General features: G+C 44.0%; 1 protein-coding gene and 1 long non-coding RNA gene across 2 annotated transcripts; one reads left to right on the top strand and one right to left on the bottom strand.

The window, feature by feature from the left end:
- The first annotated feature begins 30 nt into the window (after positions 1-30).
- On the top strand, positions 31-7,454 carry LOC309803417. The gene is made up of 2 exons (XR_014293941.1): positions 31-299; positions 6,187-7,454. It is a non-coding gene; the product is annotated as an uncharacterized lncRNA (long non-coding RNA).
- A 5,181-nt stretch (positions 7,455-12,635) lies between these two features.
- ANKRD34C (ankyrin repeat domain 34C) lies at positions 12,636-14,442 on the bottom strand (the record flags this gene model as incomplete). Its single annotated transcript, XM_082619011.1, has 1 exon — positions 12,636-14,442. One exon carries the CDS (start codon positions 14,440-14,442, stop codon positions 12,835-12,837), a length of 1,608 nt encoding a protein of 535 aa, XP_082475137.1. The 3' UTR covers positions 12,636-12,834.
- Positions 14,443-15,962: the final 1,520 nt, after the last annotated feature.

Raw genomic sequence — 15,962 nt, 5'->3', positions numbered from 1 at the left:
GCACCGCGGCCTCCCCCCGCCCCTTCTGCCCGCTGCGCCTGCGCGCTGGCTGGGCTGGCGAAGGGGACACGCCCCCTCCCCCGCCCCGCGCTGTTCTACTGGGGCGTCTCGCCGAAGGTGAGGCGGGACGCCCACTCGAAGCGGGCACCTCCTCGGAAGGGCCTTCTGCCAACATCCCCGACAGACGTTTTCTGCATCTTCTGGGACCCGCAGGCTTGAGTATTACCCGGAATTGGCCCAGGTCCACGCAGTCCATCCTCTCTGGCTGCAGCAGCACGAAGCCCATGGGGTTTTACAAGGTACAGGCTCTGCTTCTGACTGGCTCTGTAAGTTGTCTCACGCTTCTCTGGAGAATCAGTCTCCTGGTCTAGAACTGGGTGTGCCCAAACCTACTATCCACAATAGCAAGGAAGGCTAGAGGAAAGATATGCAAACTCTGGGGACCCAATTAACACCCCCTTTCTCATTCCCATCCCCTTCCCAAGGTGAAAAAGTATGCCACGGGGCAGGGGTGTTGATTGGTGAGAGTAAGTAAAACCCCACAGCTACATCTGTTCTGGGGAAAACTGGCAGGCGTGATCACACACAAAGCTTCCTGAAGCTTCCTGAAGATACGAATACAGGTCTCTCAGGGATTTCAGGTATCTCTTGGTTGTCTGGATAAGTTGAAGGTTCTTCTGGGACAAAACAATCTTTTTTTTTTTCCCTTTGACTTCTCAAAAGCGCTGAAAGCAGATAAATTAATTTACTGTCTTAGCTATTACCATTGACCTAAGAAGATATCTTGTATAATCATTACTATAGCGTTTTATATTCACTATGATCAGGTAAAGACAAAGAGAAAAAAACGATTGTAGTCTCGCTACTCAGTAAAGAATCTTTTTCAGAACATCATTAGATGAGGTGTATCTTGATTTTAGCAACGAATTTTACTGCCTATATAGGTCTCCACGTGGATAAGACCGAAGTGTCCTGTCACTGGGCATACTTGACGTTGGATTAAGGCGGTAAATGATGTGAAAGCAGTCTGTTGGCTGTTAAATAACATGCACACATAATGTAATTATTAATATTTACTGGCTCTGTACCAGACTTGGCAAGGTATATAGTGTGTTTTGAGGCTCTTTCCATGGCTCTGTCCTGTTAAACATTATTTTTCAGTAACTAGTAGAAAACATGTAAGTAGTAATCATCTAATCTTGATGCAGCAAGTGGAGAAACAAATGACAGATGTAAGACCGAGATTACCATGGCCAGCTGGAGTACTCACAAGGTAAAGTCAAAGGAAACAGGATTTAACCTGGAAGAGTAGAAACTAAGAAGGAAGAGAGTGTTCGCTTTAAAAGTTTGCGTAACAGCAGCCGTAGCAGCTACCCTTATTTAGCAGTTACAATGAACCAGCACAGTGCTTGCTACTGATACACTTTTACATATTTTACACTAATTAAACCTCACTCACAACCATGGAATTATTATTGTTTTCCCTTATAACAACGAAGAAACAGAAGCTCTGGCTGTTTGAATAACATTTGTTTCAGTAAGCCTTTGCCGTGTAACGCCTCAGTGGCTTAAACGAACAATGACATAATTTCTCATGATTTTGTAGGTCGGCTGCTCAGTTCTTTAGCTGGTTTTGCTTGGGCTTCAGGGCTGGGAAATCCAAGATGGTCCCACCTACATGTCTGGCAGCTGGTATAGTCTGTTGACTGGGGCACCTTAATTCTCCATGCATCCTCTCACCTCCTGTAGGCTAGATGATTTCCTTATATGGCAGGCTCAGGGCAGCATCTCAAGAGAGCCTGAAACAGCCTGGCCCTTCTCCCCGTGTCCTCCCCGCGCCCCCCGCTCACTACATTCCAGAATTTGCCCAATATCACTTTGGCCACATTCTGTTGGTCAAAGCACGTCCCCAGGCCAGTCCAGATTCGAGGTGAAGAAATAGACTCCATCCGTCTCTGGATTGGAGGAGCTGCAAAGTCACATTCAAAGGAGGAGCATACTAGGGTGGTGGAATCTGTGATCATTACACAATTTGCCATAGTGCCCAAATTCGCTCAGCTTGTTAATGGCTAAGCCAGCAATTGAACCCAGGTCTTCCTAATTCTAAAGGCCACGTGCTTTTCACCACACACACTGCGCTACCCATTCCTCGGGGTACATCTGTCCTGCATGTTCCATCTGCCAGACTTGGGATGAATCTGACACTGAGGTACATTTCAACTAACGTAAGAAATCACTTTATGGCAACCAGAGCTTTCCAAAAATTGATGAGCAGAGATAATGATTTTCTTTTATCCCTTAAAATATTTAAGCAGCGACTGTATAAACAGCCAACCTCTTGGGATGTTGTAGAGAAGATTTGTGAACTGAGCGATGGAGTGTAATGGTTGATGACCTTTAAGCTTCCTTCCAAGCTTTGTTTTCCATGATATACGGTAGAAACTTCCAAAAGTAAGGAAACTTGGAAAACAAAAGCAAAACCATTACCTGTCCACTTCCATGGCTGCCTTTTGTAAAGGCCTTTTAAAACAGTAAATTAAAAAGGAGTATCTTAATAGATTCAGAAAAAGCATCATAAAAAAAGCATGACATCCACTCACAGTAAAAACTCTTAGCAAACCAGAAATAATAGATAACTTCCTTCAGTGTCTATAAAAATATCTATTAAAAAATAAGAGCCAACCTCACGGTTAATGACTAAACGTTAAAATCCTTCCCTTTGAAATTGGAAATACGACATGAAAGCCTGCTATCACAACTGCTATTTAACATTGTTCCAGAAATTCTAAGCAGTAAAATAAGGTAAGAAAAAAAAAAGACGAGGATAAGAATAGGAAATACGAAAGTCAGAATATGAGGGGCACCCAAGGGACGGACTCAGAAATGTTCCCATTGTGACTCTTTGTTGAATTGCACACTTATGTTCTGTGTGTGTGTTTTCTTTCACAATTTAAAAGGTTTAAAAAGAGAGTGTCTTATAATGACATAGGCATTGTAAGGTGGACCCATCTGTCCCCTGAAGCAGGATTTTTCATGGTTGCATACAACAGGAGCACTGCCCAGCATGCTTTTAGGATTTTGAAAGAAAATCCTTTTTTTTTTTTCGCAGTACGCGGGCCTCTCACTGTTGTGGCCTCTCCCGTTGCGGAGCACAGGCTCCGGACACACAGGCTCAGCAGCCATGGCTCACGGGCCCAGCCGCTCCGCGGCATGTGGGATCTTCCCGGACCGGGGCATGAACCCGTGTCCCCTGCATCGGCAGGCAGACTCTCAGCCACTGTGCCACCAGGGAAGCCCGAAAATCCATTTTTATCCACGCCTTCTACATGTAATTGATGGTGAGGAAAGAAAGCAATGTAGTCACTGTGGACTGACTGAGGCAAATAGAAAGTTAGTAAACTACATATGTTGCCACGGAGCTATAGCCAATACCAGGCTTTCCCTAAACAAACCAGAGAAAGATGACACACACCACCTCGCGTCACAGCACCGAGAGGGCCAGATATTCCCTCTCTCCCTGCTTGTAGGTCCCAAGACACGTGGGCATGTGAGCCAGGCTCCACCAACCAGAGGCTCTTGCATCTGAATCTTGAGAGGGTATCCAAAGACATGGAGACGTCAAAGAGTATTGATGGCAGTGGTAGGATGGAGACTCCAGGGTGTGAGAGCAAGTGCCCAGGAGCAGAAGTTCATCCTGAGCGGAAGCTTCCTATGACATGATTTTGGCAGTGAACTTGGCCACTTAGCTTTTCTTAAGTCTTGCCCCTTTTATGAGTCAATTTCCATTCTTCTCATTGGCTCTATAAAGTTTGAGATTTTTTCAACTGAAGTAGAATGGGCCTGGATTTTTCGTTACCCCAACGCAGCTAGAAAGCTATAGGATTTGCCTAAAATGTCAAGAAGGAATGGGAAAGGGAAATTCCATGAAGTGCTTTTGAAGGCAATGCTTAGAATAACATAATCTTTTTATGATTATCAATAAACTGGCTGTATAATTGTGTGTTGTGGAAGCATAGGATCAGGAGGATGCTTTGAAATAGATTTTCTCAAATTTTTTGGTGTTTGTAGCACAGAAGAGACACATACACTAATCCCACTCACAGCCTATTTTCCTCAGTTATCTCACGGCCTTGCTCAATGACAAGGTGAATGGGAAGATTTGTCTCCCATGTGTCCAGAAGGAGAGGAGGACTGAATATGAGTGAATACTATCTATATCTATTGCATTACAGTAAAAAATAATAAAAAACATAACAAAGACTCAGTGTCTGGTAAAGGCAGGTTAGATCATTTGAACCTAAGTTCCCCCTGAAAACAACTAAAAATACAACTTTAAATGTTTTCTAGAAAGCATCAAAGAGCTGACAAGATTGTAAAGAATTATCAAGCCAAAATTGAAGGGAAAACAGTCACCTGGAGACAGAGGCGTTCCCAAATGCTACTTTTCCCACGAGGGCATTTGCCAATTCTGAAAATATTTAATTTGAATGTTTACAGTCACACAGGGAGAGTGGGCAGAAAACAGAGCCTGAAGAGGGGTGTTGGGGGCGCATGATACCACTTTCTTTCTCAGAAGCTGCCACGCATCACCCACACCGACCACGTGCAACTGACTTCACAGAAACATCACAGTCCCCCCGATCCTAATTATACCAGTCGGTTCAGACCTTCACCTCTGTGCTAGTCTCTGTTTGGAGCCCATGTCCTGTGACAGTCATTTCCAACTCCGTGATTTGCCTGTGTTGTTTGTACGCCTGGAAAGGTCTGCCAGCTCCATCTGGAGACCCTGTCCCCCACACCATCCACAAAACCTCTACCTACTTGTAAAGAGTCAATGTGGGGCTTCCCTGGTGGCGCAGTGGTTGAGAGTCCGCCTGCCGATGCAGGGGACACGGGTTCGTGTCCCAGTCCGGGAAGATCCCAAATGCCGCGGAGCGGCTGGGCCCGTGAGCCATGGCAGCTGAGCCTGCGCGTCCGGAGCCTGTGCTCCGCACGGGAGAGGCCACAGCAGGGAGAGGCCCGCGTACCGCAAAAAAAAATAAAAAAGAGTCAATGTGGCTGGGCCATGGGGCACCCAGATATTTGGTCAGACATTATTCTGGGTGTTCCTGTAACGTGCGTTTGCATGAAATTAACATTGGGATCAGTGCAGTTTAAATAGAGCCAATTGCCCTCCAGGATGTGAGTGGGCCTCGTTCAATCAGTTGAAGCCCTGAATAGACCAAATAGTCGACCTTCCCCTGAACGAGAGGAATTTTCCAGCAGACAGCTTTCAGACCTGAACTGGATGCTCTGCTGGTTCTCCAGCCTGCCAGCCCACCCTGCAGATTGTGGACTTGCCAGCCTCCATAATTCAATTCCTTATAATAAATCTTTAGATAGATAGATATCTCATGTATATGCCTCATGTATATCATATATCCTATACATTCCATGTGTATGTATATACACTGTTGATATATATAATATATATAATTCCATATGTGTGTGTTTGTGTGTATGTACAATATCCTATTGGTTCTGCGTCTCTGGAGAACCTGACTAATACACTCCTCTTACAGCCTGTGTTGTCTTACCTTCTCACTTTATATAATCATTCTTTTATTCTTCTATATCAGGAGAGCTCCATATGGAGCTTTGCTAAAAATTGAGGTATAACTGACATACAACAGCCTGCATCTATTTAAAGGGTACAGTTTGATAAGTTGTCACATATGTATACACCTGTGAAACCATCGCCGTAATCATGATAGTGAACATATCCATCTCCCCCAAAAGTTTTCTCGTGCCCTTTGTAATCCATCCCTCTCATACCTCCCTAACCTCCCCATTCATCCCCATAACCACTGATTTGCTTTCTATCACAATACATTCATTAGCATTTTCTAGAATTTTATATAAGTGAAATCATACAAAAGCACTCTTTGTAGTATAGCTTCTTAAACTCAACACAATTATTTTAGGATGCATTCATGCTGAAGTGTATATCAATAGTTCATTCCTTTTTATTGCTGAGCAATATTCTAGTCCACATAAGCATGGGTTTATTTCTGATCTCTCTAACTGGTTCCATTGATCTGTTTGTCCTTATTTGTGCCAATATCATGCTCTCTTGATTGCTGTGACTTCAGAAAAAATCTTGAAATCATGTCATGCCAGTCCTCCAACTCTGTTATTCTTTTTCAGAGTTGTATTGGTGGGACTTCCCTGGTGGTCCAGTGCTGAAGAATCAACCTTCCAATGCGGGGGACGCATGTTCGATCCCTGGTCAGGGGACTAAGATCCCACATGCTGCAGGGCAGCTAAGCCCGTGCGCCACAACTACTGAGCTCTTGCACCTCAGTGAGAGAGACTGCATACCACAAACTACAGAGCCTGCGCTCCCTGGATCCCACATGCCACAACTAGAGAGAGAAAACCCACATGCCACAGCTGTAGAGAAGCCTGCATGCCACAACTAGAGAGAAGTCCACGCACCACAACGAAGAGCCCACGTGCCGCAATGGAAGATCCCGCATGCCTCAATGAAGATCCCGCGTGCTGCAACTAAGACCCAAAGCAGACAAATAAATAAATAAATAAATAAATATTAAGAAAACAACATTGTATTGGCTACTATAGATCCTTTGCATTTCCAAGTGAATTTTATGTCATTTTATTTTATTTTTTATATTTTGTTATGTGGCAAAGAATAATTAAGTTTGCCAATGGAATTACAGTTACTAATCAATTGACTTTTTTTTTTTTTTTTGGCTGCGCCGAGTTACATACAGGATCTTAGTTCCCCTACCAGGGATCAAATACGTGCCCCCTGCAGTGGAAGCGTGGAGTCTTAACCACTTAAGCACAGTCTTAACCAGGGCAGTCCCTCCAAATGAATTTTAGAATCAGTTTATTAATTTCTATAAAAGTGCCTGCAGGGACTTCCCTGGTGGTGCAGTGAAGAATCTGCCTGCCAATGCAGGGGACACGGGTTTGAGCCCTGGTCCGGGAAGATCCCACATGCCGCGGAGCAACTAAGCCTGTGCACCACAACTACTGAGCCTGTGCTCTAGAGCCCGTGAGCCACAACTGCTGAGTCCGCATGCCACAAGTACTGAAGCCTGTGTGCTAGAGCCCATGCTCCGCAATAAGAGAAGCCACCGAAATGAGAAACCCGCACACCGCAACGAAGAGTAGCCCCCGCTCACCGCAACTGCAGAAAGTCCGTGTGCAACAATGAAGACCCAACTCAGCTGAAAACAAATAAGTTTATTTTTTAAAAAACCAGTGCAAACTGCCAAGTACGTTAAAAATACATATATGTGCTTCATTGTATGTACACCCCCTTCACCAAAATCACATATATACTGACCTTCCCCCCTGCCTCTCTGGAGCAGTTTCTCAGAGCTATGTGAAATGCTGTCTCCCAGGCTGCGGTCCTCATTTTGCCCCAAATAAAACTTAACTCGCAACTCTCACGTTGTACATTTTTTTAAGTCAACACGCATCTAGCCACTCCCCTCTAAGGTTTTGCTCTGGAAAGGAGCAAGTTCCACACAAGGGACCCCAACTTCTGAGCCTCCTATAATCTTGGGAATGTACTCCCTCACTCGGGGGGACCTTGTCCCTCATCACACCTCCACCTCCCCCAGCACTTTCTTCTCCTCCCAGGGGGTCCCTCCTAATCTCTCCTCAGAGGAGCTGGAAACAACATTGACCTCCCTTTCCTGGAGATAGAAGTGAGGAAAAGACAAGCTGAAACTAGTCCTTTCCCCTCCCCCGCTTTTAAAAAAATTTTTAATGGAGTATAGTTGCTTTACAATGTTGTGTTAGTTTCTGCTGTACAGCAAAGTGAATCAGCTATACGTATACATATATCCCCTTTTTTTTGGATTTCCTTCCCATTCAGGTCACCACAGAGTACTGAGTAGAGATCCCTGTGCTATACAGTAGGTTCTCATTAGTTATCTATTTTATACAGAGTAGTGTGTATATGTCGATCCCAATCTCCCAGTTCATCCCACCCCCACTTCCCCCCTTGGTATGCATAAGTTTGTTCTCTACATCTGTGTCTCTATTTCACTTTTGCAAATAAGTTCATCTGTACCATTTTTCTAGATTCCAAATATAAGCGATATTATACGATATTTGTTTTTCTCTTTCTGACTTACTTCACTCTGTATGTCAGTCTCTAGGTCCATCCAGGTCTCTGCAAATGGCACTATTTCGTTTCTTTTTATGGCTGAGTGATATTCCATTGTATATATGTAAATACCACATCTTCTTTATCCATTTGTCTGTTGATGGACACTTAGTTTGCTTCCCTTTTCTCCCCCTTGTTAACTGTAGTGTAAGCCCGACAGCTGGCTTTTCTTTTTGTCATGCAAGTGCCTGACTTAATTTTGATGGCTGAGGCATCCACTTCAAAGGTGGCCTCCACCTCAGAGATGGCTGTCTCGATAAATACACATTGCCAGCCACAAAGGACTAAATAAAGAGCCAGGTCATGCCCCCCCCCAACTCCCCAACTTTGTTTTAGAGATCTTGGTTGATTTCAGTGACTGACCATTTGGGCCCCTTGTTTTTTCTCTTCTCACACTTTAAATTCCTTCTCTTATGTTTTAAATTCATTAATAAAGAGCGAGCCCATGAAACCCTAGGTCCTCAGCTTGGACCCCAATAAAAGCAGAACCCCAGGCCTGGGCCCTCTGTCTACCCGCAGCCTCACTGAGTGACCCCAGGTGTGCCACGTAATTTCCAGGACCTGTAAGTAACAAACCTTTTTTTTTTTCAAAGTTTCCTGATGATTATTGCTGAGGGCTTCTTGCAACCACAATAAGAACCACAAGGGCTGGTCCAGCCATAACATTGGTTATCAACAAGCTGAGACGGGCACAAAACAATATAATTTATTTCAACCGTCTAGGAGGGAACCTAGGGGTAAGGTTTGGAACTTTCCAGGGAATCAGGAAGTCTGGATGAAGTCTGAATCACAGAATTCTAGAGTTTAAGAGAGACCATCCACCTGGTTTATTTGATACTTACCAGCCTGCCCTGGAGTAAGAGCTAAGAGAAATCAGCTTATATTAACATTCATCGACATTAGAAATAGGGCCCAAGGAGGGATATCCAGGGACCCTACCAGTAGCTGATGGCAGGTGCAACCCTGGAGGGAACCGAGCAGCAGGGCCAGAGGAAAAGAATTCACCCCCGTTGCGGCAATGCACCTTCTCATTCTTAGCCTTTTATTTTTAACCAAAAAAGAAACGATAATACCTGTGTAGTTAAAAATTCATTTTTTAAATCATGTGTACATAAAATAGTAAGTGTTTGCTCAGGTCGATGTTACCAGGCAGTCATGCCAAACCCATCTGAAGGAAAAGGTAATATTTATAATTGAGATTTCACTAAGAAAAATGGGAAATACTTACTATTGAAGGGTTGTAATATATCTTTTATTGACATATTAGAAATATCTAAATAGTTCCATTACATGGATTTTGATACATCCTTGAGCACATTGTCAGCTCGAGACTAGGACAGAACACTGTAGAGAACCAGTTCAAGCAACACATGATACGTCTGAAGTACCAACACACACAAAGGAGGAAGGTCAGACAAAACCTGCGTTTACTTCATGAAATTCTAAGAGACTCGACAATGGACTTAAGCAAACAAACAAGGGCTTTAGAATGTCTAGAAATTGAACCCGAATTCCAGATTTGAAACTTTAGACTCACATTCTATAATATATTTTGATAAACATTCCAGAGAGTCTTAAGTAGATGGGTTATTGAAACTAGTTTGTGGCTATCTTCCGTAGTGACCCTAGGCTCCTCCAAATCTCGGATCTAGGAAGCGTGATTCAATCTAAATATGCTTTTAAAAAGCATTTCTCTGAAGCATTTCTCTGAGGGCAATTTTCTCAGAAAATCGCCCATGTATGCATTAACCGTAATTAAGTATTGCAGTGGTTGTACTAGATTGGAACAGTCTAATTCAACTAATGCATCATCAGATAGTGAAGAAACAAGGTACTATCCTGATGACCATCTACAGAAAGGCCAAGGGAAAGGTCACAACTGATGGATGCACGCAGCAAGTGGCATGAGCATACCTGCTGTTACCCATCTGTTTGATGGATGGACAGGCTATTCCAAATGGGCAACTCATCATGTTTAGTGTTTCACCTAAGCTAATTGCTATGAATGTACCACATTCACTACTTAGGATAAATTAGGCTTTCAAATCTTAGCTAAAGGTTTAGAAAAATTCTCTTATGCAGTGTCTGGCTACCGCCACAGTTAGATACTATAAATACTGGCAGAGGTTAGTTTTAACTGACACTAACGACCATTGGAAAAGTACTTAAAATGTGTAGTGTGTGTGTGTTCCTTTAATGAGCTGCTGAGAACAGTGGTTGTCTGGTTCTCTCTTTAATACATCAGAATTGTTGCTTTGCCTGTAATCATGTCCACTTGGTGAGAACTATTACCATCTAAATGGTCCTGAAAGGCATATGGGTTGTGACACTCAACCAAGGTCATGAGCCCTAGATTTTCACCAGCTTATGTATTCTTCTTCTCATTTTCTCCCCTTCCTGCCAAGTACAAGAGGCCATTAGCACTCAGGTCAAGAATCCTGAAGGGCCACGTTGTATATGAGTCATCTTACTAAATTACAGTTTGAATTGCCTTTAAGTTAGTGGGACAGCCTAGCCAGCCAGCCAGACCTACACCTTCATGCGGTTTGGTTGCTCTTGACGTATTTCTACCATGTACACAATCATTCTCCTAGAGCAGTGGTGATCAGCTAAGGTGACGTCACCTCCAGGAGATGTCTGGCCATGTCTGAAAGCGTTTTTGGTTGTCACAATTTAGGATGAGGATGCTACTGATATCTAATGGGTAGAGACCAGGAATGCTGCTAAACAACTTACAATGTACAGGACAGTCTCCCACAGGAAAGAATTATCCAGCCCGAAAGATCCATAGTGCAGAGGCTGAGCATGTGCCTGCCCTAAAGGAATTACTAAAAAACAAACACTCGGTGTATTTATAACCATCATTAGCACTTTTGATTGGGATATACAGATACATTTCTAGCAAATGTCATTATAGAAATGGTCTGATATGCAGAGCTTCTGTGGCAGAATCTCTTTTACTCTACAAATGAGTTTGAGGCTCAGTATTTCCAGAACCCCTGAGACTCTCAAGGGGCCCTTTGAATATTTCAACTAGACTTTGCTTCACTTTGTGTAGGGTATTAGGTATTATTTGAGATTTTGAGGCTTCGGAGGTCTAAAGGAGTATTAAAATCAGCTGCCTCTTTTCCAATTACTTCTACCTGTGCCAGGCACAGTTACAGGCACTTTCATACATTATCTCATTTAATTCTCACCACAAACTTGTCAGGTGAAGCATTACTAACCCCATTTTACAGATGAGGGAGTGGAGGCTTAGAGAAGTTAAGCCACTTCCTCAAGGTCACGCAGCTGGTAAATGATGAAATAGAGATACAAACCCAAATCTCAGTCTTTCCTCTTTCCTCTATGTGATGCTATCCCCAAGGACTACTGAGTTTTTTTAACCATAGAGCAAACATATCTAAGCAGCATGAAAGAAAACAATAAATGGGAAAATAACAAGAAATATCTTCATCTAGAATGAGGCTACATTACACCAAACGTGGTAAATGTCTGCTTCCATTCTTGGGTTCGTACAAAGTGGCTTGAAAAGGTTGTACAGGTTATTTCTACGAATCTCCCATCACGTAGATAATTCAGGCAAAGAAGAAACCAGCTGTTCTCGAATTTCCCAGAAAAGTGAAGGGGAAGTGACAGTTTGCATCCCTTAAAATTTTCAGGCTACAAGTGGTCCCCACTGCCTCTGGCCTGAGAACCATCTACTCTACCTTGTAATATGTGCATCTCCCATCACCATGTATCATTCTAGTTTGGGGAGATCTTACCAAGTTTTTTTTTTTTAAAGAATAATCAGGAAACGCTTCTTATGGGTCTATTCTATGAGTTGTATAATACAAAACTCCAAATTAGCTAATAGCCCCTGACTGTTTTTCACAAGATTTCAACACAGAACCTGTGTCAGGGCAGGAGGCCAAGGCCAGTTTCATTTCTGGGCAAGATTCATCTCTGAGGCACCAGCTACTGTGACACAACAGAATTTGGGGGACGCTTAGATCTAATATTTGGGAACTCAAAACACACCCGAATTAGTACGTGGATAAAGCCTGTTACCGGAGTTCTGAAAGATCCCAACTATGCTACACTAGCCAGTGCCCCACGACATGGTAAGAGGCAGGACCCAAATACCAGAACCTCTCTGATGGGAGAATTCTACTTCTGTTCCTCCAGATGTAACACAGATACCCATATTTAACAGCCCAAAGATTGGTTTTGAACTTTTGCACATTCAAAAAAGCCTCGTTTTCTTTGTAGGCACTTGATAGCTTTATTACACATGGCATCCTCCAAATACCATCTTGTGATTTAAATTGTTTGTCTGATAGAAAATAATGGGTGTCAGCAGCTTAGATCATTGTACCTGCTGTGTGACTTTCAAACTCCAAGGTTTTCTTCCTTTGGAGATTTTTTTTTTGGCAATTTCATGTCCAAAACCCAATTATACTGGGCTCTTTTCAAGTAGGCCTATAAAAACCCAGATGTTCTTTCAGAAGGGAAGCAGCACCGTTTCCATCTCTTCTGAAGCAGCCACACACCAACATTAAGGAGTGATCAAGATGCAGAGACTCTGCATGACCATGTTGGTCTAGATTATGGTACTTTTCATAAAATACATAGATTAAAAAAAAAAAACCTCACTGAAAAAGCTTCTAGGTCATGATTTCTTCAAAGTCAGACAGCTGCTTCATCTGTTCAACTTGCATAGAATGCCTCCTGAGGAGCTTCTTTTTACTTCTCAAGTCAACTCTCTTTGGTGAACTTGGAGCAACAGGTACCATGGATTTTAAGCCACTAGCAAGTGGAGCGGAAGGTTTGCTGCTCGATCTAATATCCGGGATAGGTGGGTTCAGATTTACATTTAAAGGCGGAAAGGAGCCAGGCCTTGTCTGGGAAATTCGGTCTAGTAGCAGAGTTCCGGAGCCCCATCTTTCTAGAAGATGGGGTGGCCTGTGGCACGCTGAGCTGGGACATGTGCAGGGCACAGCATCCAGGGCCTCCCTGGAGCCCTGGAAAAGAGACAAGTGGGAGTTGTTGAGCTTCTTCCGATCTAAGGGTCCTTTGCCTGATTCAAGGGAAATGGAGTTGGGCGGATCGGCCCCTGGCTGTAAATCTAAATCATAGAGGTCATTTTCCAGCCGTTTGAGGGACACTGCATCTTTGAGAGCAGAGGGGCCTGATGGGCCAATGCCACCCTTCTCTTGGTCAATAGGGAGAGTTCCTCTTCTGGCCAGACGTGAGTGGGGAGGCTGACTTTTCTCGTAGGCTGCCTTCCACGAGGCCAGTTCCGAAGAGGCTGGAATCTTCAGAACCTGCTCCATGACCGTGAGGAAGAGGCGGGGGTCTTTGCCATCAATACTGTTGGTTCTGGAAAGAGGGCCTCTTTTGGGGAAGGACATGTCACTGATGCTCTTGATGACCTCGCTGTCTGCACCTTCACCATGGGTCTCATCCTGGCGCATAGAGGCAGCCAACACAGAGGGCGCGGTCAGGCCCCAGGGCTCAGATTGGAGCCTCTTCAGTTGAGGCAAACGGGCCCTTTTGAGGTTCCTGACTTTCCTAGTGAGTGACCCCGGTTCATTAGGAGACTTGGAGGTGTTGCAACCAGCTGGATGCCCTGATTGGAGGCTAAAGAAGTCATCTTCCTTCTCACTGGGTGGAGATCCCAGGCCTGGAACCTTCAGTTCAATATCCGAGGGAGATGCACACAGTGGAGGTGACTGTCTATCTTCCTCTTTGGGTGAAGGAGGGACATGAAGATACTGTTTGGTGGTTTTGGTGCCTGAAGATGATTTATGCGTTGTTATAATAATCACCTCCTTGCCTTTGGCTTTGCAGGCATCCAGGAGATGTTTCAATGCATCCTGGTCATCTGCATTTATTGCATAAACCAGAGCTGAAGCCCCTGTGCGATCCTCGAGGCTGGGATCTGCTCCATTCTCCAGTAGCAAGGAGACCACTTCTCCCCCAGCTCTTCTGATGCAAGCATGGATGAGGGCGGTCTTGCCAGACTTATCCTGAATATTGGGGTCTGCCCTGTTATCCAGCAGATACTTCACCATCTTGGACTTGCTGATGCTTTGCTGGTCCACATGTTTGGTGATACATGCCACCATGAGAGCCGTTTCACCTTTGTTGTTGCTTTCGTTGATATAAGCACCCCCTTCCAGGAGGATTCTGGTCAGCCTGAGCCTCCCCAGCCACACGGCCTTTAAAAGTGAGTTTCCATCAGTCCTTAATTCGGTGTCGTCATCCATCATACTGGCTACAGCTTAGAGTCTCTGAGCCACAGTGGCGATCAGACCTAGCAAGGGAAGAAGAGAGAAAAGGGTCATGTATTCTATAGAGCTGATCTGAGCAGCAAGGCTGTTACAGAGTCTGGATACAGTCGTGTCCCAGGTTGATCCCAAGTTATGCCACCTTGCTTGGTTATTTAACTTCTCTGGGTTTATTTCTTCATCTGTAACATGGCAGGGGTGACTGTAGTGATAGTGGCAAACTACCTGACTTTGTGAAGATTAAATGAGACAGTGTATATAAAACACGTAAACACACGTAAGGCGGTTGGCATGACGCCTGGGAGAAAGCAAGCAATAAAACGTGCAAGCTCTTACTGCGTTGACTGCATGAGACTTATCACAAATGCAGTTCTGTGATAACAGAAACTTTGTTTTCTCTGTCGGCATCATTAAAGTCTAAGTTTCCGTAAGGAAAGGTCTGAGTCTATCTTCTTCACTGTTGTAGCCTCAGCATTTAGCAATGAGTCACACTTAATAGGTTACCTCATAAATAATGGTTTAATGCAGTGTAGTTCTAGGTGTGTATCAGAAAGACCAGTAGGAAATACACCAAAATGGTGATAGGATTATGAAGAGTTTTCCTTTTTGCTGTACTTCCTAAACGAAACATGTATCACCATTGTCGTAGGGGGGAAATATTGTAAAACAAAAGCAATCCAGCTGTCCATTTCCAGGTTGTCATCCCCACTATTCAAGCAGATGTCAGAGTTCTCATCCTCCTCATTCAGACTCTCAGAATAGCTCAGATAATGCAATGCTACATCCTCCTCTCTGCTTGAACAGATCTGAGGCAGAGGACGGACAAGGGGATTGCCTTTTTGCTCACGAATGTTAGGAAATAAAGCTCGTTCCAGAGCTCCCCCCGCTGAGGTCTGTCAAACCTGAGTTTTCTGCTTTGGTTCTCCTCATGTCAATTACCTAATTCCTGGACTCAGAGCCTCCAAAATGGGTGTTGGTCACGAGGTCTCCCATGGATGAGGAGAAATGGTCTCCCAGAATTGATGCCCTGCCAGCCCCGGGTTCCTCACTGGCCATGCTCTGCCAGCACGGCCCCTCCATGTGGGCTTTTTGTCCCTCAGGTTCCGCTGAGCAGGTGTCACAACGCCTGAGTTTTCCTTCTCTGATGCAGTCATCCTTCCTCTTACCCCACTACCCTGAGCAGTTATTGATCAATTTCTATTCCTCTATTAAACAGGAAGTCAACAGCTTTTCTTGGCTAAAGTTGAGAGATGGGTATATTGCCTTTTAAAACTTTTAATCCATGAATAGATACTTTGTGTTTTTTTTTAAAAAAAAAGCCCAAATCACACTTAAGTATATAAAGAAGAAGAGTACCCTTTACACGCCCCCAGCCCACCTTGCAGCCACTCATCTCTTCAGAATTAACTGTGGTTAACAGTCTAGGTTGTATCTTTCTGCTTCAGATCATTTTCTGCTTCTTCCAATTGCATTATTCTAATAATGCCATCTCAGTCTGATCT

Source organism: Mesoplodon mirus (genome assembly GCF_964341445.2).
Source record: "Mesoplodon mirus genome assembly, chromosome: 4".
NCBI classification, from domain to species: Eukaryota; Metazoa; Chordata; class Mammalia; order Artiodactyla; family Ziphiidae; genus Mesoplodon; species Mesoplodon mirus.
Note: the sequence above shows the minus strand (reverse complement) of the source record. Positions and strands in the feature narration are given on the sequence as shown.